The 27,262-nt window shown below is 42.7% G+C and overlaps 3 protein-coding genes across 4 annotated transcripts in view; 1 reads left to right on the top strand and 2 right to left on the bottom strand.

The window, feature by feature from the left end:
- Positions 1-4,508, top strand: part of LOC306788058 (cilia- and flagella-associated protein 46-like) — a gene marked incomplete at its 5' end in the record, with an annotated part of 56,972 nt that extends 52,464 nt beyond the window's left edge. Inside the window, 6 exons of the mRNA XM_079283384.1 lie at positions 216-318; positions 432-544; positions 3,263-3,344; positions 3,895-4,031; positions 4,137-4,196; positions 4,379-4,508. Coding sequence (XP_079139510.1) covers positions 216-318; positions 432-544; positions 3,263-3,344; positions 3,895-4,031; positions 4,137-4,196; positions 4,379-4,491 — 608 coding nt within the window. The 3' untranslated portion in view covers positions 4,492-4,508. The remainder of the gene's footprint in view (positions 1-215; positions 319-431; positions 545-3,262; positions 3,345-3,894; positions 4,032-4,136; positions 4,197-4,378) is intronic.
- A 4,462-nt stretch (positions 4,509-8,970) lies between these two features.
- On the bottom strand, positions 8,971-17,552 carry stt3a (STT3 oligosaccharyltransferase complex catalytic subunit A). Its single transcript, XM_079284178.1, has 18 exons — positions 17,495-17,552; positions 16,655-16,775; positions 16,508-16,568; positions 16,289-16,410; positions 15,945-16,090; positions 15,169-15,259; positions 14,975-15,081; positions 14,726-14,890; positions 14,362-14,542; positions 14,096-14,251; positions 13,911-14,002; positions 13,507-13,662; positions 11,043-11,231; positions 10,770-10,886; positions 10,592-10,694; positions 9,900-10,088; positions 9,659-9,774; positions 8,971-9,319 (listed from the first exon to the last, which is right to left on the bottom strand). The coding sequence occupies exons 2-18, from the start codon at positions 16,740-16,742 to the stop codon at positions 9,281-9,283; spliced, it is 2,118 nt and encodes a 705-aa protein (XP_079140304.1). The 5' UTR covers positions 16,743-16,775; positions 17,495-17,552; the 3' UTR covers positions 8,971-9,280.
- A 731-nt stretch (positions 17,553-18,283) lies between these two features.
- On the bottom strand, positions 18,284-27,193 carry ei24 (EI24 autophagy associated transmembrane protein). Of its 2 annotated transcripts, XR_013772561.1 has the most exons (12): positions 27,096-27,193; positions 25,799-25,935; positions 23,953-24,098; positions 23,300-23,360; positions 23,010-23,076; positions 22,815-22,939; positions 21,872-21,991; positions 21,327-21,438; positions 21,125-21,236; positions 19,855-19,929; positions 19,526-19,756; positions 18,284-19,430 (listed from the first exon to the last, which is right to left on the bottom strand). XR_013772561.1 is itself a non-coding variant. In XM_079283012.1 (11 exons), the coding sequence occupies exons 2-11, from the start codon at positions 25,838-25,840 to the stop codon at positions 19,594-19,596; spliced, it is 1,023 nt and encodes a 340-aa protein (XP_079139138.1). In that variant the 5' UTR covers positions 25,841-25,935; positions 27,096-27,193; the 3' UTR covers positions 18,284-19,593. The 2 variants fall into 2 exon arrangements, 1 of the variants encoding a protein (XP_079139138.1); XM_079283012.1 differs by having other exon boundaries at positions 18,284-19,756.
- Between the last annotated feature and the right edge of the window lie 69 nt (positions 27,194-27,262).

Genomic DNA, 27,262 nt, shown 5'->3' on the forward strand with positions numbered 1-27,262 from the left:
TACTGTATTGCAGCCGGGCATTGGCCCAGCTCGCTCTGCATGTCAGCGCGTAGCCTCTCAAAGCATCCTTCTCCCTTTTACAATACAGTATTTTACTTCATTTTATTCGACTTTTGTGGCCTCGTATGAGTCATATTCCAGCTCCCGGTTCAGTGTCGCCCCTTTAGCGGTGTAAGGATCCGTCATGTTTGTATGTTGTTGTCCATCTGGCACAGAAGGGACCAGTCTGAGCGTGAGGATGAAGGAGATGTTGGAAACCCACAGCCAGCATTGTACCCATGTGTGGGAGGGCTTCATGGGCAGCAGAGAAACGCCCAGGTCAGAATGCAATGCAGCACGTCTTTGCACTGAGCGTGCTCAGAACCAACTGTGTTTGTGACATTACAATGCACCTCATCTGCACCGCTAACCCTTCCCCAATATGTATCAAGTGTGTCCGAGATGGAGCAGCTGCTGTGCAGATGCAGTGCCTTCATTTACCTGGGGATGGAGCGCTTCATGGCAAACGTCCCACCGGCCAAACTGGCAGCCTTCAATCTGTCTGGTACTGTACACCCAAACAGCATTTCTGTACAAATGAATGTAGGTACATTGTTTTAAAATGTTGAACATGTCCAAATGTACGACAGCGTATTAGGGCCATTGTATGTGTAAAAAAGAAGAAATTATGAGAAAAAAAAATCTATTTCTGAAATTGAAGTAATACATTTACAAATAAAAAACACACTAGAATATTCTCTGAGATCATAACGTAATAAAAGAAAAAACTCTGACATTCTCTGAGGTTAAAGTCTCAAATTTCCGAGAAATGAAAAACGGAGAAGTCCTGTTTTTTTGGTCACAGAACCATAATGCTTCACTAAGGTTGGCTCGACCTCATCACACCACAGATTGCCATGCATTTTAACTGCAGTGGATGACATCATCAAATTGTACTTTGCAATCGGATTTAGCAATAAAGGAATACTCGTGATTTTTGCTTAGAACCACCGTATTACCAGCAGCATCCAGCCTTCGAAGAGAGTAAAGTGGACTTATTCAGAAATTGTAAATTATTACTTTAATCTCAGAAATTCAGAGTTCTTTCAAAAATTGCACATATTTAGCAGTTTCCATTTTTGGATGAACCAAACTTAACACAGCCTACAAAAAAAAAACTGTTTTTAAAAATACATTTACTTAGAAACTGCCACACTGCTAAATACAATATATAAATACAACGACATCAGGGACATTGGTAAAAGAACCTGATACTATGTGTACATATGTATGCGCATCCAGGACTCTGACATGTACAAGGCAGCCCTCTGATGGGATAGACGTGCAAACTGTTATGGTTTGAGTAACAAAGATTGAAAAAATATTTCCCTTGATGTTGCTGAGATAGTTATTATCTCACAACCCTCTCAAGCTAATATGAAAGATCACTATAAAGGTTACTGTGTCGTATAAAACACTTACCGAGTTCTATGTAACCACACTGCTGTTTGAGTTATCTAAAGCCGTTTTAAAAGGTGTATTAGGAAGAAAAGTAAGGCGTCAAAACACTGTAATGGCTGAATGACTGACATTCGGAGCGGAGCAGTTTGTCGATGATGTAAGCAGTAAATGGAGCAGTGGGCTTAGTCACTTCAAACCCATCAATCTTTTCATTCCCTGTGTGGCTATAGACGTAACCCTGTCCTGCAGCGAGAGAGCAATGAGGTTTTACTATCGGATCGCTGCTACACTTTAACATTCCCACAGCTTCACTCGTCTCAAAATATCTTAAGATTGGCTCTCTGCTCTTTATGTGGTATTTTAACACGGATATTTGCTGAATCATTTCAGCCGAACGTCACTGTTGCCTCAGTCAATTGATGGCTGGAGAAAATTAAAAGTGGAACCTTTATGATTTTCTTGTCCCCCGGAGTAGTCTCAAAAGAACCCCTGACCGTGGTGATTTATTTACAGCCGGCGGAACAGGAAGCGGAATGCGTCTCCCTGTCCTCACGCACTAGAGGAGGGCCTCTTCCCTCCCCCAGCACTCGTTAGATGAAGAATAAGCTGCCCCGGATCACCTTCCAGTCCCTCACCCCTTCCAAGATATACTTCACAAAAACAACACGCCTTCATCTTAATGGCTCCCTCCACCGGCATACAAAGACTGGGTGGACTCAATGTGATCGACAGAGTGTCAGCTTGGCCCTTACACATGGCCGCAGGCCAGACATATGGGCCTCCCGCCAGCCCGGCGCTGTAGTGCTGCTAACTATAGCCATGGTCTGAGTTCCAGCTGTTACCTCACAACAAACCGGGCCGCTCTTAATTAGCCATCAGGATAAGAAGACCCGATGGCAGATTTGGGTGTCATGCCGTACCACCTGCACTCGTATCACAAATCACTTTGTCATGTTTAAGTAATGATATTATGCTTCTTAACATGGGGGGGGGGGGGGGGGGGGGGTGTTTCGGCCCCAGGCTGCTGAATAGCAACAGACCGTCATTGTATATAGGAGGTCAGACAGAATAGCTGCTAGGCCTCACTGACACACACCTGGTGTCCGACACGAGCGCTCTAGTCTAGTCCGAGTGCTTGTACAGTAGAAAGCCTCTATTTTGTGTTCTAATAGATGGACTGTGTCACTGACAGCCACAGCATTTTAAAGTGTCATGATAAGTTCAACCTGTTATTTACATCGTACACTTATTCAATTTAAATGTTGAACACAATGGATCAATAGTTATTTTTCAACACGGACAGCAACGACAACAAAAGACAGGCGATGATTAACTATTTACACTGAAACGATGTCATTAACCATGAGCACGCTGTGTGTGCGCTGGCTGTGCACTGACATGGCTGGTGTGTGCAGCCGACGGTGTTAACTACTAATCGTTAAACCTGTCCGGTTCCAATTTAGAATTCTCACACTTTGTCTAAAAACCTCTGAAACAAGTTGGTATAAAGAGACTGAAAGGTGTGTGTCAGCGTTAGTCTCACGCCTCTGCTTCACCACGTTCTGAGCACAGGGCTTATCCTTCATTAGTCTCCTCGAGTAGACAACATCATTGGGGGTTGTTTCCATATTTTGAGCTCAATGTGTGTCTCAACTGTTGATACTTGAATGATCCCCTTGTTGTTTTAACAATCGTTTTAGAATATAATCATTGTGTCAGCATACAACTCTTATGATTCTTAGAAATTCTCCTCCTTCTGTTCGTAAGAGGGTTTTGTTAGTTGTCTAATAATAATGATGATGACGACGTTTTCTCTCCTCAGAGTGCCGCCTGGCTCTGCTCTTCGACCTGACTCAGAACAGTGCCAGTGTTCTCCGCCAATCAAACCTCGACATATCCAAGAGGTAACCGCTCTATCGAGTGAAGCTCAAACTCAGTTTGTCAAAAATCCTCTGCACTAACCTTTATATTAAGTAATGACATTGAGTTCCTGTATTGACAAGAACAAAGTACAGCTGTTGTTTCAAGAGCGGCTTCAACCACAGCTGCTCTCCCCCGAGCACATCTGTCCTCTGTCTCCATCACCAGCCGCCGCGACTGTTCCTCACAAGGCGGCCGGAGGAACACGGAGTTCTGCTGCTGCCTCTCGTTTGTCAGAAGCTTCGGAGAGAGACCGTCGCACATTGAGAGAAAACGTATTTATTTTTCCCTTCGTGACGGGAATCAGTTAGCCAGGCAGAAGCAGAAGGGTTTACCACGAGGCAAAGCATCATGGGAATACAGTAAAGAAGGAAAAAAATAGAATTAAAGTAGTTTTAATGGCATTATTTTCATATGATGTATGAAAATATCCTAAATGAACACTGCAAGCGGCTACTTGATTACTATGAAGGGATTGTTTTAACAGCAGTTGATCACTATAAGCTGTTAACACTGTGTTTCTCTTCCGTCCAGTGCAGCACAGCTGGACCTGGAGAAACCCCTGGAGAGCGCTCTGCTGCTGAGTTTGTGTGGTGTCGGCTGTATTGTCCTCCACCAGTGGCACAGCAGCCTTCAGCAGAACACACGCACGATGCTCAATGTGCTCGACAGTAGGTTCTGGACAATACGTCTGCCTTTTCTACATTTCCCACCACGTACGATCCACCTCATACATTGTAATTTGTGTGTGTGTGTGTGTCCACGTGTTCATGCAGATTTACTGAGGGTCAGGCAGACCTCTGGCCAGACCATCCACGCCCTGAGGAGAGGGGACGGTGAGGTCACAGGATCACATGACACTGTTCATCCCACTCGCGTCCTCATTTAGCCTCACGTTGGCATTTCTGTTTCCTGTAACTATGTCCAAGTGTTCCTCTGTGTGTGAGGCTCTGGGCTCTTTGTGAATTCAGATAAGCTTCAGATATAGTCATGGCTTCCTCTGGCTTGTTCTCTGCAGATCAAGTGCTCCGCAGTGACTCGGAGGGAGACGATGCTCGCCACAAAACCACTCTGGCACCAGCAGCCTTCAACTGCATCGTCTATGGCCTCCCGAACTTAATTGTCGCCTAATACGCTGTATATCCTCACTGATATTTCACAGTTCAAGATCATTTCTGAAGCCGGCTTTGCGAATATGAACTAAAGCTACTGTAACATGAGGGGGGGGGGTAGATATTTCATTAAACGTGATCCATGAGTCTTCACCTCTACGTTTTCCATCGTCAAAGTTTTTAATATTGTTGTTACTGTACACAGCAGACGTCAGGTGCAACGTGCTCTGTGCTGTGGGAGAGGGTAGCTCACAGAGGTTCCCCTCACCCTGTATGTATCCTATTCATTACATGACCAACGTTACTGCTCATATCGCTCTGACAAGTTGTACACTCGGGATCAGTCGATATATATTGTGTTTAGAGAGCGCTGTCCACCTCGGTCACCATGGTCACCAACGGGAGGAATGAGCTGAGGTCAAAGCAAACGCTGTGACTGAACACAAATGGATGAAATCCTACAAAAAGACAGGACTGAGCTCGAAAACAAAGGCTCACAGCCCGGTACGCTGTGAGTGCACTGACGTTATCTTATTGCTTGTAATGCATATTTACTCCAGCCTCGTTTATTGAAGCTGTCACTGTTTGTGCTGCTTTAGTCTCTCGTTGACAGTGTTCACAGTTCTGTCGTCTTGATTTGTCACATGAAACTCTCGGTTGAACATTTTTTAAACGTTGACTCCCACAAACACTCACTGTGTCTCACAACGCGTCAACATGAAGACCACCAGCAGTCTCTTTGGTGGACAATTTGGTACAGTTCTAAATGTTAAATAAAAACGTCCCATGAGGAAAATAAAGGTGTTGTGACTGTGAGAACTGTAACCTGAGGTTTAAAAGGAGTGGAAGTCATTATCAACTGCTTTGATCAGCAAGCTGCGGTAGTGAACGCTGGTCTGAAGTCGGTACATCCGAGAACCGTTAGTTTAACTGTTGTGTTAAACTAATGATACATTAAATAACGTACACACAGTATATCATGCTTTACTACTCCTGTACTTCTGTCGAAAATGGAAATATTGGCGGAAGCCTGATGAAGACGACAGGAGAGTGGAGATCTGATCATGCACATGACATGTGTTTCATGTCGACATGACTGATATAACTTTCAACTACAGATGGTCTTCCTCAAAGTGAAGACGTGCACACACCTGTACTCGATGTGCAATCAAGGAGGAGACGTCACAGAACGACCTCCTAATCAGCCGAAGTGAGTCATCTGATGAGACATTCTCAGACAGATAAGAGACTTCTTTGTCCTGCTCTAATCCGATCGCCCTCGTGTGATTGGACGAACCCGCGTCTGCTCTGTCGGTGATGGAAACTGGGACTGGTGCCGGGAGATGATGACTTGTCATTTGAATCATGGCCGATCAGCTGAAAACCATCCGGTCTCGATCGTCAGTCGATCGATTGGTGCATCTCTATAGGCTATCGAATAGTGTTTTTGCTTGAACTGCCCATCCCTACCAAAAACATACTTGCATACAAGCTTGTATTAATTTGAATTAAATGACAGATAATGTATCAGTGCAAGAGTCCACTTTTTTTTATGCATGCAACATGGTTCAACTTGCAATGAATGCGAATCAAACTCAAGTTGCGATGACTTTATTTATTGTGTGTTTCATTGCATGGACGGTTGCAGGTCAGCCGGTGTTTTCACAGGCAGTGGGAACTATGTAAGAGTCTTTAGCTTTGTCCAAATCTGCATATCTTTGTCATTTCATTGATAACCATTATGCAATGTTACACTCTAGATGAGCTCACATAAAACACTTTACTAACGAGTAGTAACCACCTTAATAAATCATGAATTAATCATGAATTGCAGTATTAATATGAGTTTATAAAGCATATGTTAACATAGTCCCTAACCATTATATATGTAAACGCATGAATAATGTATCTAAATAAATTATTAATCATTTACTAACACTTTATAAATTATCGTTAATCATCTACAACTCCTTAATAATTGGTTTGTAAAATATATAATACTTAATTTACAAATGGGGAATCCATCATTTATAAAGTATGAAAACACAATAATGAAACTCATAGACGGGCTTATTAATCAAGAATGAAACATTTATAACTGTTATGAACTGCTTACTGATGAATTATTAATGTGGGAACAATGCTTTATCAATGATGAATTAAGTGTTTACTCACACTTAACTAATGCTTCATAGTGTGTAGTTATTATAAAGTGCGACCAAAAATGGTTTTGGTCTCTATAGCAAATGTCCCACTGTATGGGGGATGAATTCATATATAACTCAGCTGTTTATAAAAAACCCAATGTGGCCAATAATTTACATACACACAGAAAAATACAAAATTAAAACATAGTTTAAAAGCAGGTCTAGGACATGGGTTTTACCAAAACGCCAGTCTAAAGAGGTGCGTTTTCAGCTCGTTTCTAAAGGTGTTCACAGAATCGTCGAGGTGCAGGCAGAGCATCCCACAGCCTCGGTGCTACTGCTCAAAGGCTCGATCACCACGGGTCTCAAGGTGAGTGCCTGGGACAGACAGAAGGCGGGTGAATAGGGGCGAAGTAGATCAGCTACATAAGTAGGAGCCTGACCATGTAGTGCTCTATAAGTGATGGTGAGAATTTTGAAGTGTGTCCGAGATGCTACAGGGAGCCAGTGGAGAGATCGGAGTACGGGGGTGATGTGAGACCGTCGGTTTGTCCTGGTGAGTAATCTGGCGGCAGCGTTTTGGATGACCTGCAGACGGTTAAGAGCAGATACACTGAGTGATGTGAAAAGTGAGTTGCAGTAGTCAATGCGTGAAGAGATAAATGTGTGTATAATCATCTCTAATTCAGGTGTTGATACCACAGATCTCAGTTTACTGATATTTCTTAGATGGAAGAAACATGATCTGGACAGCTGCTTAACACGGGGGTCAAATGACATGGAGCGATCAAAGAATAGTCTTTTTCATTTTCCCCGCTACCCCAGTTCCGCTGCTTTGTGAATGATGCCCCCATTTGACACCTGAGCAGCACCCGCTCATCACTGCCACAAGTGCCACAGTGGAAGGAAAAGAGAAGGAGCAAAGCGCACGGCACCATAAGAGGCAAGACAATTTGTTCTCTGCCATTTTATTTAGAGGGCGAGTTTGACGCAACAGGAAGCAAAGGGATCCTAAATGACCTGTGAACTGCGGCTACAAGGTAGGCAAGGCATGCGGCTCAGGCCGTTGAAGAAATGCTCAGTTATATGCTGAGAGGACCATGACACCCACAAAGTCCTGAAATGCAGCTCTGTCCATTGATAAAGGAGAGCGCTGTGACTCGTGAGATGTTCCCCTTCTCCTTCAGCGGTCACAGTCAATGTGACGCCGGCTCCTCTGCCTGAAATCGCCATCCCGCCTTTACAGATTGATTTTATTGATTAGTGTCCAGGTTTTGCGGCATCATGGTGTAACCATGGCTGGGATTTGTTCCTAAATCCGTTCACTTGGGTGTTGAGGCCGAGCTCTGGTTGTGGCTGATCAATCACAAAGCAGGTAGTGGCCTGTGCGCAGTAGGGCTCCCCTTGATAAACGATGTTTGATTTTGTGTCTTGACAGGCCCAAGGGTGCATCCAAGGCAGGCAGCGATGAAAGATGAGATCACACGTGTGCAAGGAATGAGAGAAAATTTGTGTGTCAAACTCTTTGACCCTGACCACCTGGATTTATTCCCAACCGTAAAACATAGAGGCTTCCGTTGTTTGGTCCACACTGAAATATCTCAACCATTGGATGGATTGCCATGAACACAAGCACAGAAATGTGGATTAATCTGTTGTTTTTGCTCACCAATTATGTCACAGTTCAGATAGTCGGCCTGTCCGAGATCAGCTGCGCCTCGCCTGGAAAGCAGACGAGAGCTATCGATCAAGTCGGACGATGTTTTAGCTGCTTTCAAGGAATACACCGGAAGTCACAGAAACAGTTACTTCCCGTTAGCTCCAATCTGTAGGCTACTTGTAGTTTGCAGACCTCGTTTGGATTTTCTCATGTGTTAAATAGATAAGCTTTATTATCATCAATCACACAAGACTGTGAAGTTGTTTACCCGCATCTTTCATCAGGGATTTACTGACATCACCCGTTAAATGGTCGAGACTGAAATGGAGTAAATAGGAATGGAACAGCACTTTGCAATTGTGGGTGTGTCGATGGCTAAATGAAATATTTGACAAATAAATATCCGGATTTCATCTTTAATGTTTGTATATTTAATGACAGGCTGAACACACGTGCCGTCCTGTTTAGCGACCCATTGCAATGAATGTCTGTAGCTAATGCTGACTTATGCAAAGTGTTTGCGAGAGAGCCCTCAAACACTCGACGAGTTAACAGTGGAATATAACTAAACCCCTAAAGTGTGGAGATTGGGCCATGAACTGCTCTGACTAGTTCAACTTCATGAAGTTCTCAAATTAATTGTATCAATGTTTTCTGTGCAGGTGTTAAAAAAAAAAGGAAAACAAAGACACCATGTTTAATCTCACTTTAATAGACCGCATTGTAAAAACCCAAAGCACTTTCTTTTGACCGCTTCCTAACATCAAACTGGACATGTTGACACCAGCTCCCTCTGATCTCAGATGAGGCGTTTCATTATAACAAACGAAAAAAAGGAAATCATTCACAAAACCCCCCCAAAAAAAATCTCTTTGATGCAATTTTCTTCACCCCAAAACAAAAAGTATAAAAAGTACTCTTTTGCCACTCATCTGCAGACCACAGGGGAAGGTGTTCAGTGCTGTGCGCTAAAAGGCGGTTTTCACCCACGTCTGAAGGCTTTATGTCCTTGAAAGACCCCGATTGTCCAGATCTTTGACCTGAAATAAAGAAAAATCCAATTTTCAATTCACTCCATTGTAAGACCAAAGAAAGTGGTGAACTCTCACATGGCACCATGTTATTGCTTAATATTGATAAAAACAATTCATAATCCAAATAGTTGATGAGTTTTCTGTCAACTGAGTTATTGATTTGAATTGTTGCAGCTCTAATTCCAAGTTTAAGTTGTAAAGAAACGTTCTAAATTCCCCCTCAATTTTACTTAACATTTCCTACATTGCCCCAAAGAAACAGTTTCAGAAGATCTGATCTTCACCAGCAAACCAATTTGTGGTTCCCAACAGTCTGATCTATAATGACGAGTCGGTCATTTTTACCTTGTATATCCTAACAAGCCAGTGCTCTGTCGTGTAGGCCTCCTCCAACACATCCAGCTCGAAGTCTTTGTTCCCGATCTCAGCGTTCCTCACTCTGTCATAACCAGGTGGTCGCTCTACAGAGAAGATCAGTGAGATCATCAGAATTACAGCACAAAAGGCTGCAGTTTCATATTATTGAGAAGCTCTACAAGTTTTGACAAAAGTATGATCACACTAGAGCTGCTGTCGAGTTACTCACTGGCCTCCGTGTAGACCTGGCCGAAGCGGTAGTAGCACATCTTGTACATGAGGCAGTTGAGCAGGACGGGCGAGCCCTCGCGGTCCACTCTGAACTCTCCGGTGGGAGTGTAGTAGTCGTGCTCCTTGATGTGTTTGCCCGTGTCCGTGCTCCCGCCGATACGCACCATCCACAGGAACTTGTTGATGTCTGAGGAGAGCGGATGGATGAATTAGAGAAAAAATGCTGTCGAAAATATTATGCAATATTTTTAGCCCCGCTTTATCTGCGACATTCAATGACAAATATCATTACTTTATGCAAATCACTGAAAAACAACTCTATAAAACTCAAAATACCTGTTTGGCAGCTTATTACACAGTAAACTTAAGAAGGAGGGGGACGTATACTAAGCAGTGGAAATATAGACCCGCTGCTTAGTGGCTTAGTGCAGAAGAGAGATATTAAAGAAGAATTTTCTTTAAATTAGCCTTCATTTAAGGAGACATCAAACATCTAAAAACACTACTTAAGGGAGGACATTTACACCTGGTAACAAATAAATGATGGGGGGGGGCTAGTAACATTCATAGCACAGTTTAAGACAAACTGACTATTAAACCCATCTCATCAAACTTCTATCTATAGTGAGTGTGTGTCGACAGTGTTGTAAGCACTGTACCGGCTCTGAGCTACCGATAAGGGTGACGTACCATCTGAAGAATAGCCCGTCAGTCCTCCGAAGATGACCAGCACATAACTGACATCCAGCTCCCTCATAATCTCATAGGCCCTCTCCTCTGTGGACGCCATGGCCTACAGAACAAACAGCCCAGTCAGCTCAGCAGCACTCCATAAAGCAGGATCACCCCTGAAGGTTACCCAGCTCACCTGTCCAACTCTGGAGATGTGCGTGTTGTTCCATGTGTTGTTGTCCACTAGAATGGTTCGATTTGCCATGGCGGTTATCTGGTAGCCATAATCCCACCATGACATGACTTTGGCATCCTGGAAACACAAAGTTACACGCCAATCGTTGAGTGGAGGTTCCTACATCTAATGGTGCATAACTCATAACTCAGTCTACAGCTCAGATTATTCAAAACCCTAGTGAAGAACTCAACATCGATTTACTTATTCTGGATGTATTTGGGTGTGACTGACCTCAGGGGTGTTGTGGCGGAGCCAGTAGTAGGCCTCTCTGAAGTCATCGAAGATGATGCGGCTGCCGTCGCCTCCACGGGCCGACAGGACAATTGAGGGGGAGGAGTAGGCTTCGCTGGTCACCCAGGTAGAGTGGAAGGTGTATGTAATGAGGAAGAAGGCCATGACCAGAATCATCCCAGTGGCAACCTGGTAGGAATACGCAGCACAGGTTGTCATCAGCTGTTACCTTTCTGTCCGTGGGACCATGGACATGCTTTTATTCGGACTACTGAAATAAAAGCTGGTGGGTGGTATGCTTCTCATTGCATTGTATTAGTAAGAGAGAACACATGTGACCAAGAGAGACTTAACGTTAAAAAAACCACTGGATTACAAGTAAAAGTAAAGAAGTACTCTCAACAAAATATGCAGAGAAAGATCTCCTGTGACTCATATCTCATTATATATTAGAAAACTTCATTAATCCCCAGTGGGGAAACTCTTTTGCCACCCAAAAACTCATACAGACAACAGTCCACAACACAGTACACAGCAGACAAAAACATATTACAAAGAATAAATAACACCAGACAATGCCATATAAAACATGATCGACATCAGAAAGATAAAAACCTCTAAAAGGTGTTCATTAAAAAAAAAAAACAATCGGACTGCTGCTGGAACGAAAGACCTTCTTAGTCGTTCAGTAGAACACTGAGGCATCCTGAGTCAACTCTCGATATGTTAATAGCATCTTGAAGGTGTAGCTCAGGGGTGCCCACACTTTTTCAGCTTGCGAGCTACTTTTAAAATGACTATGTCAAAATGATCTACCTACATTAAAAATGCTGAATATATATTTATATACACTGAGTATACTTTATATTTACAATATATGTTGGCATACCTTGCATAACTGCATGAGCCCTTATGGCACAATACAATTCTGTACATTGTTGGTCGTTACCTTACTCTGATGATTGCACTGAATGGAATTGGCCAGAGTTGCATAGTCCGGACAGTAGCTGCTGGTATCCGCCTCAAGCAGACTTCAAATGATCATCAGTCATGGTGGAACGGTGTATGACTTAATGTTCTTCATGTGGGAAAAGGCTGACTCACATAAATGAGTAGAGCTGAATAATGCAGTCAGGAAGGTATCACATGTCCTCATGTTTGGGGACTTTTCCTCTGTGAGGAAACTGTCCATGAGCCCTGGACGTCAGCTTTATGTCAGCTTGCAGTGTCAACATCTCATCCTCCACTCCAGACGAGTTGAGGTGAAACAGCGTTGAAATTTGTGAGGAGAGTGAATCAACCTCAATATCTTCCCCAAATGTGCAGCACATAAGTGTAGCAACTGGCTCGAGTAAAGCAAAGTCTTGAAAGCGTTTGTCAAACTCTGACTGACACTTGTCAATCTGCTCTGTGTAGCGCGCACTGTCACGTTACGCACACGCCTTCCGCTGAGTCTCCAGTTCTGACGCCAGGTTTTGGAAGTTTCCCAAATCATGGCGCTGCAGCTTTAGCTCCTTTAGTAGAAATGAATTGGAAGGCTAACTAATTAGCTCGCCGGAGTTTTGCAGTAGCTCGCGCGGTTGACTGCGCATACGTGGTGACCCGTGTGTTAGAAAAGCAAGTGGCAAATGCCATGAGGACATCTCATTTCTTTTGAATGGAATGAGATCGACCCGCACTACCTCCGCGATCGACCGGTCGATCGCGATCGACCGGTCGATCGCGATCGACGTATTGGGCACCCCTGGTGTAGCTGGTTGAGGTGGAGCTACTCTTAACTTCTCTAGATGCAGTTCGGTAGTTTAGTCCTGTGGGCCATGATAGGAGTCCAGTCCCCTCCAAGGGGCCAGGACAAGGCCAGAATCAATGGGACACAACGTGGTCACGGACTTTACTGCACTTTGTTATAATCACTAAACCACACAATAAATTTAAAAAAGAAGGCTGGGGACCACTGGTTTAATCTTCAACATTGTATTGTGTTTTCTATGCTGTAATCTAACCTGAAAAATGTATTGGAGTGGAAGTATAAAGTAGCATACAATGTAAATACTGGAGCTAAGTGCAAATACCTCAAACTGTACTTTGGTAAAGAAAATGACAAAAATAACTAAAATATATTCATGGTCTTTGCAACCCTATTCTAATACAAAAAGGCAACATGTAGCTTTGTAGAACATCTATTTTTTGTTAAGTATCAACTCTAACTCCCGACTTGACCGAGGTCATGACCATGGAAGTATTATCGAGTGCTGGCAGCAGTGTTTTACGTTTTGTCTGGATGAATAGTGACATCTCAATACTAGGATTATCATTGTCATGCATCCTGCTGGTGCTGGATCACAATGATGACGTTCAACCAGGTTGAATTGAATGATGTTTCATGTCCAAACGTGTGCAAGGTATACAAATTATCAACTGAGTGCAGGTCTAACAGCTATGACAAGTCCCTCAGGCCTCCTACCTCATTTTTGATGGGGTAGGTGGCGTCATGCTGCTTCTTGCTCTTCTTGTCCGGCCGGGTGACATCCAAATTCTTCATGTATGTGGTCAGCACCTGGGACACGCCGATCCCCGACAGGATGCACATGACTGGAGCCAGAACCAACATCAGACGCACCTGAGAAGGCAACACGCAGTATTTTTTATTTACTTTGTTATTAACCCACATGAGGTATAAAGTAAAAACAATAATCACTTTCTTAAACACAGGTTTTTCCATGTACTTTGTTAAATGTACTTTGTTTAATGGTGAGAGTGTGCCATCTTCTGGTGACACCGTTGAAATGTCACGAATCACGAGCGCAAACAAATCAACTGCTCTCTGGAGTCCTTTGAGATGCGAGTACGGCTCTCTACAGGACGTACCATGACAGCTGAGAAGTACATGCTGGTGACTCCATACATGATGATGAAGATCCTGGCGTCCGACAGGTTGTTGAAACAGTAATACAGACCAACTGTGAGGAAAGGGAAGGTAACTGTCAGTCAAAACCCAACTGGAACACACCGAGCTGTGTGCTTCATTTGTTTTCTGCTGAGTAGGCACTTGCCTGGGAACATGAAGACCAGCAGCTGGAGGTCAAAGTAGTACGAGGACCAGGTCGTGGGCTGGTGCTCAGAGACGGAGGCGATGATGGGAATGTTGTTCTTGGCATAGGAGGGATCCAGCAGAGAGTAGAAGCGACCCGTCCACGGGGAGATCTTACCTGAGGGAGAGATATACTTCAGGTCAGTCCAAAGCAAAAACAACTTATGATCAGTTTCTCACAAGAGGAAGAGAATTTCTTGCTGACGTATCTACTGGTGCACCTCTTACCAGTCAGCATGAGAACAGTGCCCACAGACAGAATGACGAAGCCCACCAGGGAGATGACGCTCTTAAACAGCACCTCAAACTGCTGGGTATTGAGTTTGCTGCGCAGGTAGTCCACAAAGGCGTGAATCTGGCACAAGCCAAACACACCGAAGGCTGCCATGTGCTCCGACGACTGCACCGGCTGGTTTACGAGAGAAGAGACGTGCACACGTGCCGTGAATCAGACGGCAATTTTGCGTGCTCGCTTATTTTGTGCGCAAAGTAGAAACATTCCAATGCAACAGACTGGTGAATGAGGCCCAATGGCTTTTGTATTGCTGAGTATCACAGTAACTCGTATAAGATAGTACGTTTTCCACCATACCTGGAAACCAACAAAAGAGATCTGCATGGACAGGATGGTGCCCAGGCAGTAGACTGTGCAGTAAGCCACGTAGATTCGGTGAGAGAATCGGCCGGTGAGCATCAGAACCAGGACGTGGAGGGGGATGAGGTTGATCAGGAACACGTAGCCACCCCAGGAGGAGACCTAGATGCACACAAAAACCATATCAGGACCTCTGTAAACTCTGAATCAATTCAATAAAACACGTGCATTTTTAGTTTTCCTCACCATGTAGAAGTAGGCCAGTGCGCACACGGACGACCAGTACACCGACCCCGTTTTGACAGCCTTGATCCACATGTAATAGGTCAACAGCATGCAGAAGATGGCAATACCTGAGTAGGACAGCACAGAGGGATTTCATTAACTACCTTTTTGTTTTGTTATATTTACAAAATGTGTTATGCTCATCACGTGCAAACCTTCATTATCATAGGAGCCAGCAACAGAACGGGAGATATAACCAGGCACCACTGCAATCATGGCGGCAGCCAGGAGTCCAGCACCGGCATCCTACAGAGACAACAGGCGTACACCGTTATATCAGTAAAAGCAAATAGAACTTAGTTTGTATTTGTGTCTTTGTTTTATTCTGCTGGGTTTGTTTCTTCTGTAAAGCACATTGAAACCGTTTGAAGTAAAGAGCCAAGTAAATAAAGCGTATTATTTGTACATACTAATATGAGTCTAAACGGGCACTGCACTCTACAAGATAGGATTATTTACAATCACAAGAAATACTAGTAACCCGTGAAATCAGTTGTACGTCTTCTGCAGCTTTGGAAGTAACATTCTTATGTTGGAGAAAATAACCCTGGTGATGTAATTATTCTAAAATTTTGAGCTGAAAAAAAAACAAATATTAAACAAAACAAAACCTGTGTTACCATGTGGAGTTTAAAAGATGTGAGCATTTACCAGGCAAGGAGAGCCTAACGAGGACACTAGTGAGATGCATTATGGGAATCGTATGATCCAGTGCTTTTGGAGTTAAGTCCTACTAATAACAAGTCACGATATCTCTGCTGCTTTGATATTTACCACTTTCATTTTCAAATCTGACTCTTACGAGTCCCTTGATTTAATACAAGTGTAAATCTCTGGAGTTCCCCTTTAAAGAAACATAGGTTTGCATTTCATTAAGAATTCATAACCTATATAAAATTGATCGTGGTGTATCTTATTATGCATTTTCTACCTTCAACTCCTTGGTGAAGTGGTAGGTGACGACGGTGGTGAAGGAGGAGAACAAGGGAGCCAGGAAGACACAGACATTACGGATGTCAATGGTGATGTGGAAAAAATGTAGGCCGTGGTACAGGACGGCAGAGGTGATCATCAGCCCTGAGAGAAGAGACAAGAAGTGTCCGAGTAAGCTTTGCACTCATGCCCAAAAAATAAAGCAGACATAAATCTCTCTTCTGAAACTTAAACAACACTTGTACTGCTCTACTTTTGGCATCAAACAACCCAGAATAAAGTTAATATGCTCACAGTCATCATTTACATTGTATTGTGCTATTTCATTTTTACGATTCCTACCTGGATAAATGGTACCACCAATGATCCTCCCCAGAGGATACCATGCCCTGTCGTCAAACCAGTTGTGAAACTTATAAAATCCTTCTTCTGTCAGGAAGCGGGTGGTACGGTAGTTAAAGTACCTGCAGGTGAGATGACGGCGTAGGTGAGACATTACATACAGAGAGGTAACAACGAGTAACAATCCTTAGAAATAACCATGACACAAGCAGAACTTACGGATCAAACTCATGGATGACACTTTCAAACCTCAAGACGGAAAAGAGTCTGGTGGAGAATGCTGAAGAGAAAGAAATGCACACGGATCAATGTGCTGGTTTTTAGTATTAGCCAGACCAGGCTTCTTGTGTGAAGTGGAGGACTCACAGAGGATAGCAGCCATAGACAGGATGAGCAGCTTCAGCAGCGTGTCCTGCTTCTCATAGGACAAACGGAGGAAGCCCAGTTTGGTCATTTTGGCGAGGTTAGGGATAGCTCACCGTACTACCTAACGGAGGAAGACAAGCACTGTGAGACCCAACATTGCCTAATATAAGTAAATAAGAACATCTTTTAAATTACCTGCTTTAAGCAAGTCAGATAACTGTTACTCAGAACATCAAAGTCGTAACAACTGTAGTGAGTCAACATCTCCAGCCCAACCAGATAATGCCACGCACTACGATGTGGCGTCAGGAACCAGGAAGCACCCACACTGGGAAACCTGCAGGGACTTCTGCCAGTCTTCTTCAGATTTTGTACACTTTTGCAAAGCTAAAACTCAAACTATCACGCTCAGCAGAGCTCTATTGAATGCTAACTTTGAGAGTTAGCTTCTTTTTTTTTTTAGTACTGGCAACCGTTCCAACATCACAGGGCAACGAAATGCACAGCAGACAGTATTGTTTCACCGCGTTACCTACTAACATGCATTATGTGCACGTTTACAATGAACGGAGGCATTGTTATAGCCAATACAGCATCTTATAGTTACTCAGCATCAGGCCGGCTAATGTTGACGGTGCTTCCATCCTCTTTAAAGTGTTTGAGTAGCTATCGAAGCTAACCTGCTAGCTACTGTATAATGAATACCCTAGCCCCGCACCTCCTCTCTGGATTATTTTGGTGGTATCAGCGACACCTTCACATATAGCAGCACGACAACAGCCCAAAACAAAAAATGGTGCACTTAAATGAGTTTCACGATTTATGTTCAGCAAGACTCACCCGCTCCGTTCCTGTTACTCATACACTATTCACACACAACCGTCACCGTGTACTAATCCCGCCCCCACAACGCTATACTGCGCTTTTATTGGTTCAGCGTCACTCAACAGTAATCCCACTTGAATCTGATTGGTTCTTTGGCTGTCATTCAAATTTGGTTTCCTACCTTGCCGCTGTCCTGTAGTGACGTGTCCTTAGCGAGTAGAGCAAACGTGTCGTCCCCTAGTGGTGACAAACTCTCAAGATACTGCTAAAAGAATAAATCAGCGGCGCAACCAAAGCCTAAAATAGTAAGTATCAATTGTTAACAACTATACGGCAACACACCATTAATAATTGGTTCGATAGTTTAAAATGATTCGTTTACAATCTGGAAGCTGTCAGTTTCTCCTTGAGTTCAGATCAGATGGCTTTCCTTTGTGCAGTAAAAATTCACAATAAATCTGTTAATCAATTATGCAGATGTATGCTTCTTAACATGTAGCATGTTGCAAACTCACCATATCTGCATATTTTCACCCTGCTCCATTATTGTACTGAATGCAGACATTTATTTAAAATGAGTGGAAAACATCCACTTTCCTCTGCAGTTAACACATTACAATATTTTATGTTTATTGTTAGTTTTTCAGTGTGAGCACTAACTTTGGTGAGATCTCAAACCAATTCTAACTGCCCCCCCCCCAAACTGTCCCACCTTCCACCTCATCTTTTCACTGTTGAGTTTGAATGTCCTGTCTACTCACCATGGTATCAAAAGCCCCAAACACAGTGATCAAAATATTGAATACTGACCAATTTTATTGGAATTAGACGTATTACTTTTACAAAACCTCACTCACATACATCAGTCTGCACAAACACTATGCTCTTCTTACAATAATTGCACATCGTTTTCAAAAATCATGCCCCTCCCCGTGGCCATGAGCTGTGATGAGTGAGAGAAAGCTCGGTGACTGAGTGGCTGCGTGGTGGTGGGCTTCTGGTTGAACATTTGGGGTGTATTAATATTATGTACAGCACAGAAATCGAACAGCCGATGATCCGTAGGGACCAATTATATTTGCTTCAGCTCTCTAGGGGGGAAACTAGAGCAAGCGGGTCAAGGCTGATCACCCATTTGTTAAGCTAAAAAGACGTTAACTATCCTTCCATTATTACAGAGCATAGCATTGTAGTGGTTGAAGTGAAATAAACAGAACATAGAAGCAACAGTTTGGCAGTGTCATCTCTCCTATCACCGACTCGACTCACACAGACTGAAAGCGCTCTGGCAGCTTTTCCTTTGCTGGCGTCACCTCGTGATTTGCAACATGCACATCTCATCGGACGGTAGAGATCCAATTTGGGATGAGACACCAAGTTAACCTTCAGTCAACACGCGACAAGAGTGAATTTGTTACTTGGTTTCCATGACTAAGGTCACCAATCCTTCTTCATAGCAGCTCCTGAACTGGTTTGTAAATTCTACTAAAAGCAAAGCTCTTACAGGATAAAAAAGCCTCCCTTTTCTTTTTTTTCTTTACTTTCCAAGATTATTCCTGGAACAGCAAGGACACCATCATTTGACATGAAAACATGTGCAACAAAACATTCAACCTGCGAGGAAGGAATGTGACTTTCAACATGACGCACACATGTACTGTGGGTACAACAAGACTGTGCTTTGCTTCTGAATACAAACAAGCCCCTTCAGTTTAAAAAAATCCTTTCCTCACACGTTTGCTCAAACATATAGAAACGAAAAGATTTCTTGTGCTGTAATTTACTAAAGGAGAGTCACTCTAATGGCACATTATACAAAAAAAAACAAAAAAACAATGACAGAAAATTCAAAAGAGAAAACAAGTCAAGGGCGGAGTCTATAATGTGTTTTGAGTGTGAGGCACGGGGCAGTCGATGTTTTGTGTCACACTGAAAATGTGTCTGGTGGGCTCTGCAAACGAATAACCAAAGGGATGGAGATTAGATTAAAAAAAAACATGTAAACCCTTTGTCCTACACCACATATCTTCAATTAAGGAAATCCACCTGGAAGAATCACTGTTTCACACTGCTTTCACACACGGGGCTTTTCCTATCTCCTTCAAGTGGATCCATCATTGGGTGGGGAGAGGTCTCTGGCGGGCCGGTGAGGTGTGGGGGGATGACAGCCTCTCTGTGGAGGTGGAGGACGTCAGGGAGGACTGCAGGTGCACCGTCTTGTGGAAAAGCTTGTTGCTGATCAGAACGACCAGGGAGAAGAGACGTAGCTGGAAGTGGCTGAAAGAGTGGGGGAAACCCAAATGTGATCAGCGGCCCATGCATTACAAGAAACTCCTCTTTTTTAAAAAGGAAAATTGTCTTTATTTCCCACTCACTAGAGCTTTGATGGCGTCTTGGCCTCATTAGCACTGATGATGAATAGAGGGAAGAGGATGGAGAACAAGCAGCCACTAGGTAGAGAATAAAGAACATAAACATTGCAACATTACGTAAACGCAGGAAAGGAGAACATGAGGTCTGTCTTCCAGAGGGCACTCCTGTTCTTTTAGTACTTCAGCCGCGTTTATGTGGTATTTGTTTTTAAATACATACATACAGGAGTGCATACATGTTTTAAATAACATCTAAATACATCTAAAAAACATTTTAGACTGGAGAGAGGATCCTAACCCTGGATGATGTTAGTGATTCTCCAGATGTGCTGCATACCAGCATTTAAGAAGTTTTTAAGAATCCCATGGATCTGAAGTCATAAATTGACGTTTTGTAAAATATGTGAGATTATTTTGTTATATATTCTGTTCCCAATGGTCAAGAATGAACTTCCAAATTCGGAAAATTGCCTCTCGCTCACTATTTGTCTTGTGACTGAAGGCACAGACATAAAAGCTGCATATGAATTTGAACAAAAAATAAATTCACAAAAAATGCAATTTCTAGGTCTGTCGAAATATTCATCTTGATGAATTATGTTAAACATATTTTAGAGGTTTCAAGAGTTAAAAAAAGTACAGTAGATCATAAAGTAACCTGTTTCTATGATGATGATGATGAAAAAAACACATCTGTAGGAGAGCTAGAGAATGGACCCAACATACACAATCAGAAATGTAAAAAAGCAAGGCTGCACCCAAAGATTATCTTCAAAATCAACTAACATTTGGGTTATTCTCTTTCTTTCTTTTTACAATGTGATAAAGGCAAAATAATACACATAACAAACCCAACACTATGATGACATGACAATAGAACTTCACAAAAAAACAACCAACAAAACCATTGGACAAAATAAAAAAAGAATAACTTAAGAGATCAAATGAAATGAACAGGATCCTTTCAGTACCGGTAATTCAAATCATTAGGTTGAGAGTACCGATACATTTAGAAAGGTAGAGAGTTTATATTGAGTTTTATACAACCTCATTCTTGCATCTTCTGCATTTCATCTTGTGTTTTTTCAAAAAGAAGTTAGCTTCGGACTGTATTTTTTGTTTTTAAGAAACTTGTAGAGTATATTGTAGAGTAGGAATCACTTGTTTTATAAATTGTTCCAAAATATTCTTTCCAAGGTATCAAAATATGAAATTGATCTTGTCAGAAGGAACTGTATGAGGGGAAAGCAGGCAGGCCTCCACTGAGTCTCACCTGATGATGTATGAGGAGGGCAGGGCGGTCAGCAGAGCCATGGGCAACCCAAAGCCAAAGTAATAGGGCCAGTTCCTCTCGATATTGGACAGCCGTTGGTGCATCTCAATGCCTTAAACAAACATTAACAGTCTCAGTTTTCCTTCAGCTCTCCATTCAATGGAGATGATCTGGGTATAGAATGTGAGTGTGAGTATCTCACCGTGGTTGAACCAGCGATACTCAAAGCAGTACAGGGAGTAGAGCAGCGACATGTGGAGGAGGCTAACCATCTGTCCAATGGCATCGATGGGGAAGAGGCTAACAATCATGCCCTGGAGGACCATGAGAACACACAACACGATGACATTCACCAGGAGGAGAGACGTTTTCATGCTTTAGCTTAGAGAGTAGAGATTTAGATGTTTGTACTATTTGTTAGAAATGAATCCAGATCAGCTGTGGTGCAAAATCTGGTTTGGAATCGTTTGCCTGACATGCTGGAGAACTCTGGTTCAGGAACAGACTTTGTCAGTCAGACAAGCGATAACAACTGCGCACTGAGCAAACATTTGGTGAATCTGAGCCTAAAGTGACAACAGCTTTACTCCAACACTCAACTCAAACACTGTGGAGAGCATCAGCTGCAGAAGTTCTGGGTAAATGCACTACAGTGTGATTTTATAGCGCTGACAAACAGAGAAGCACCGACAGGGACGTTATTGTTAAAGGAAGACAAAGCAAAGTACCAGTCTACATAACATGTACCTGAATGAGGAAGAGTGCCTGGAGAAGAAGGTTGAAGAGCATGTCTGCGATGATCTTACTGACGCTGGGGAACGGCTGCGCTTTACATCCAGACACTTCAAATGCTAAGTCGGCTATATCCTGCAACAGAGAACAACACCTGTGTCAACAAAGCATATGAAAAAAAACACAACATTATAAACATAAAGGTTTGGGACACAGTCTTAAGCTTTGTGATGGCAATATATCATGACAGGAGCTAGACGTTTACTAGAAACAAATGTAATGAAACTATATCAGGAGTGATCCTCTCACATACGTTCCATTTACTACATTAACTTTACGTTTTCCAACAACCTGCGTTAGCAAGAGTTTCAGGCCAATTCAAAGACTTCTGTGTATATAAAATGTGACCTCCAGTGATGCCTCATTGTCTCACACCTTGTTATCATCACATTTCCAGCAGCTGAAATGTGTTTATTGCGAGTCACAGGGCTCCAGTTTAACGGTGTGACTTCTCTCATCTCTGAAAATCTAGATCTATAGCAAGAGGATATTTCTGTTTTTTTGTTTGTTGTTGATAAAGGATCAGTGTTGACATATCACAGGGAGAATGGACTTGCTCACTAAGTATGGGAAATGCAGAGCTGGTTTTATCAATCCCAGCAATTTTGATAATACGGCTCATTTGTGAAGTAAGCTGTGTTTCACTGCAACCAAAGAGAGGTCAAACCCACAGCAACAATTGGAGTTGAGTCTTGACCTCTTCCGACTTCTTCCCTTCTCCACGCACCTTGGAAAGAGGACTTCCACTTTGCTTCTACTCTATTCCAAAAACTCACAACCCAATGACAATAACAGCACGTTATAGGATGCAACCTTGTGGCTATGGCATGTCAGACTATGTGATGGGATCTATGCGTAGATCACATCATTACAGCCTAGCGAAGCAGCAGGGCCTGACCTGGAACCAGATGGCGTTGACTATCTTGCTGAGGACGAACAGAGGGAGAACCCAGAGAGCGCTGAAGACGGAAGTCAGGATGAACTCTAACCAGGACCACACACTGCCATGGAGGGAGGGGTCACCTGGAGCAAAAACAGCTTGTTCACTGACTGGTTCCTACCGCGAGCCAGATTCACGAGCAGCCATACATACCGATGATTTTTGCTGTGAGAGTCTGCAGCAGTGGGATAAACACCCGGTAGAAGAGAAACAGACTGAGCTGGAGAGAGAAATGACACACAACAGGGTTGACATTTTAAGATTGTTTTGGAGGGGGGCTGCAGAGTCATTTCAACACACAACATGGGGGCAGCAGAGTTGGTTATCTGAGAGACAAAGTCTTCAGCTGACATTTACAAGAGGGACTTTAGTTCTAAGTTTACGGAAGTTAAAAGATAAGTTGTACTGGAGGATGTACTGGAACAGTAAGTTCAATATCTCACCCAGAACACTCCTCCATTCCAGGCACAGCACTGAAAAATCCTGCTGGCTACTTTGGGGTCACTGAAAGAGAAAAGAAAATAACGTCAATGTGCATCACTGTTGAATGTTATATGTGTAGTTTGGTTTTACTTAGACTTGACTTCTCTCCCATAACGGACGCTGTAAACACGTCTCCGTTTGCAGACTGAAGGTATTTGTAACAGTGGATTTCGATCAACTTCAATTGAACAACATGTTGTATTTACACAATTATAAAGTAATTTCCATTATCGACAGTGACATAAGCATACGGAGCTATTTCCAACCCCTTCTTGTTTTGCTGTGCAAAGAGCCACGCTGACCTGAGTTCAGCGCTTACTTTCAAGCCGTGTAAACTCCTGCTCTTTAGCGATGAATGCCAGAAGAACCTCTTGTCTCAAGGTAAATACAGCCATTTGACTGGTGGAACTAGTTGTAGCCGCATACAGGAAGTTCTCCTGAGATGATCATGTCAGGAGGAGTTGCAACTTTCCAACGTTTTTTAGAAGAATACCACAAACAGCAATGATGTAGGCAGACACATAAAACAATATCTATGAGCATATCTGACTCTGGCCGGGTAAGAAAATCAGCAGCAGTGCAACCAGAATATGCAGCTTCTTCTTTGGCCTACTTGTCCGGTTTGCGCTCCTCACTCTGTGCCCGTCTCTGTGCCAGGGCCCCGCTGGCCCTTCTCCTCCGCTGCTCTTCCCTTTTCTGCTGGATGCGGGCATCCAGCTTGGAGATTGTTCCAATCCCCAATATGGAGTCCTTGATCCCCTAGAGAAGCCAGAGCGAGAGAGAACACACATACAGTGATTGTCTCTAACTTGTAAAAATGGCCACTGTGATGATGGAGCTTTGCAACGTCTCCTATTGACAGTATTTTAGAACTTGATGGTTTCGATGATGTTTTATGTCAAGCATTGACCCAGAATTATATTAATTTATTACTTAGTGCTATTAAAACCACACATATGTTCTGATGTCTGCAGACGAGTAGTTATAACTGAAGTTATTTTAGCGTCAGAAAGATTTCACGACAGGTCGAAATCAATAATTGAAGAGATTATTGAGATTCAACTCTTTTTATTGTTATGAAATGTTATTTATGCTTTAACAGGACAAAATGCTGGTTTTATTTCATCATGGTATTTTCCCCAATAAAACAATTTCTCAGGTTCACTCTTTATTTCACACTTTTCATGACAGTGTTGTCACCGCCCTCTCACCTTTCAGCCAATCCCTGGCCTCTTAAGCAACGAGCTCACCAACTGCTACCCGTTTAGTAAACAGGGGCAGAAATTAACATCTGTTCTTATTTATTTAGCTTGGCAAGGCTGGGTGTCACCTCACCAGGCTGTGTAACTAGCTGGGTATAGCTGTGAGCTGGGTTGAAATTACAGTTTTAGCAGCAGCAGCTAATGTTGAACTGGATTACTTTGATTAGTTACCTTTTTTTCAAATTCATCAATTGCTGATTTATTTAAATTCACAATTTATTCATATGAGAATTTATTTAATTTTGTCTTCTTTATTTATTGAATATTGAACACAACATATGATGGCTCCACAAAGTCTATTCTGCTATATGCAGGTAGCGGAAGGACACATTAATGGGATAACAAAAGAGACATCTGGAAGACATACATGATCTTTGGACTCTGTTGGAGTACAACCAGCGCACACATTCAAGCTGATGGTACAAAATGATCAAGGTAAAAAATAGTAAATGAAGTTCTACCGGCTACCATTTGCCCTTCATACACCACACATACATTAGTCAGAGAATGATATGGTCGAGTTCTTGTAGATAATCTCTGTGGACTCTACAACAAATATATGACATGACAGTCTTCATTAGGGTAGCATTTACAACAGGGTTATTGTATAAAAGGGATTCATAATGAGAAGATGATGCTTTAGTTGTGTTCACCCCCTTTAAATGTGGACATATGTCACCTGTGTTGTTGGACTGCACGAGGATTAAATGTTTTGGGAACATTTGATTAAAAAGCACAGAATACATTATTTTCCAGCATCTTTCTGAGTTAGATTTGTCAGTGGATACATGTCCTACAAACAGACTACACTCACTACTTACTTTATTAGGTATACCTGTACAGTCTAATGCAATTAGATTCCACATACCTGCCATCAATTTTCATAAAGCTCACACTGTCAGAAATGTGATTACTGGTGTTGTGCTGTCCTGAATTACATCAAAGGTCTCTGTAACATTGTATCCACCCCATTCACATACATGAAGGTTGCAAAATATAATAAACACCTTTCGATATAGGTGTGCCTAATAAAGTGGCCATTGAGTGTATGTTTCTGCTATTTCAACACAACACTGGATTTTTAATTCATGGATCTGTTTCACTGTCAATGAACTACACCCTTGTGCGTCGTGTCATAGCTCATGTGCGAGTACACTCTGTATGTGTGTGTGTATGTGTGTGTGTCTGTGTGCTGACCGTCGCAACATTGCGGAGGAAGGCCCTGACGCTGTCTGTCATCTCTGGACCAGCTGCAGATCCATCAACTGCAGAAGGAGGGGGGGCTGGCGACCTGGTGGTCAGCACTCATGGCAGGGAGGGGCTCACCCAGTAACCTGCCACAACCCAGAACCAAAGGGATTAAAGTGAGGGCAGCAGCTAGAAATGAACAATAACCTTTAAAATGCAGATCTAACCAGCACAAGACTCACTTTGGTATGCTGGGAGATACAATTTTGTTCACTTCATTTCCCCACCCATGTCAGCTTTATCCAATATCATTAGTAGAATTCAGCTCACTCATGCAAAATAATGACCCGTCCTTTAAACGTAGCGATCTTGGCATTTCTAAATGTGGTAGTTTTTCATGCATACATGAAAATCAAAGCTTCTAGTATTACATAGTTATTATTTTACTTCAAAGAATAACTACAAAAATCCTTCTGGGTGTGACACATCTCTCTAAAAAGTATTTTCTTTGTCTTGGACACTATACTATGATGCCACGAAAAATTGTTGGAATCCTTTAAGTGTAGTTTAAATGAGATCACAAAAGGAAAAACAGAAAACAAACTAGTTTCCAACTTCATTAATAATGTGTTAGAGAGAGAGAGAGAGAGAGAGAGAGAGAGAGAGAGAGAGAGAGAGAGAGGAAGGGGGGGGGGTCGAACAGGATCTGATGTTATTGACCATCCTAACTGAAATCAGGAATTCATAACTAATATTTGCCTAATAAAGGCTGCTTTTGTCCGTTGCTTGTTTAACACACCCATTGATGTGTCTGCTTGGTAACGTTATAAAACAACAACGTCACCTCTTTTATTCTCAAACGGACTGGATCTCGGTCGATTACACACGTTTTATAACAAGGTGACGCTGGACACGTTAATTCAGCCAGTTTCTCTTGACAATAACGTTACTATTTGTGTAAGTTAGCCCGTTAGCAAGCTCAGGGGGTTAACGTTAGCCCAAGAAAGGTGGTAGCGAAGAGTCCACGTTAGACAGCTCGTTATTGCCAGAAAAATCCATTACACTTTTACATGTGAAGACACTCGTTATGTAGCTAGTCTGGCTAGCATGATGTCTCTGGTCTCATAATCGTTTGACTTTCCTTGGTTTGTTTAGTGCTCTGCTAGCTTGTCTGTCTGTGTTGCTAGCTAACCTAACTGTTAACGCTCAACAACTAATTTAACTGTGGTGTTTTCTGTCAGGACAACACCTCAACAAGCGTGTAAAGCCAGACAGAGAACACGGTTCACCGCGGTATCGTCCTTACCTCATGCAACAGGCCCGGGGTTATGTTAACTTCGTTAATTCTTTCTTTTGCCCCCTTAACGTGACAACAACAACAGACACTACCAGCAGCCAGGGCCGTGCAAAACATATTGCGCAAGCTCCGACTTCTAAGGAACATGGGAATTGTAGTCTTCGTTATTGGAGGAT

Source organism: Melanostigma gelatinosum, assembly GCF_949748355.1.
Source record: "Melanostigma gelatinosum genome assembly, chromosome: 14".
Lineage (NCBI taxonomy): Eukaryota > Metazoa > Chordata > Actinopteri > Perciformes > Zoarcidae > Melanostigma > Melanostigma gelatinosum.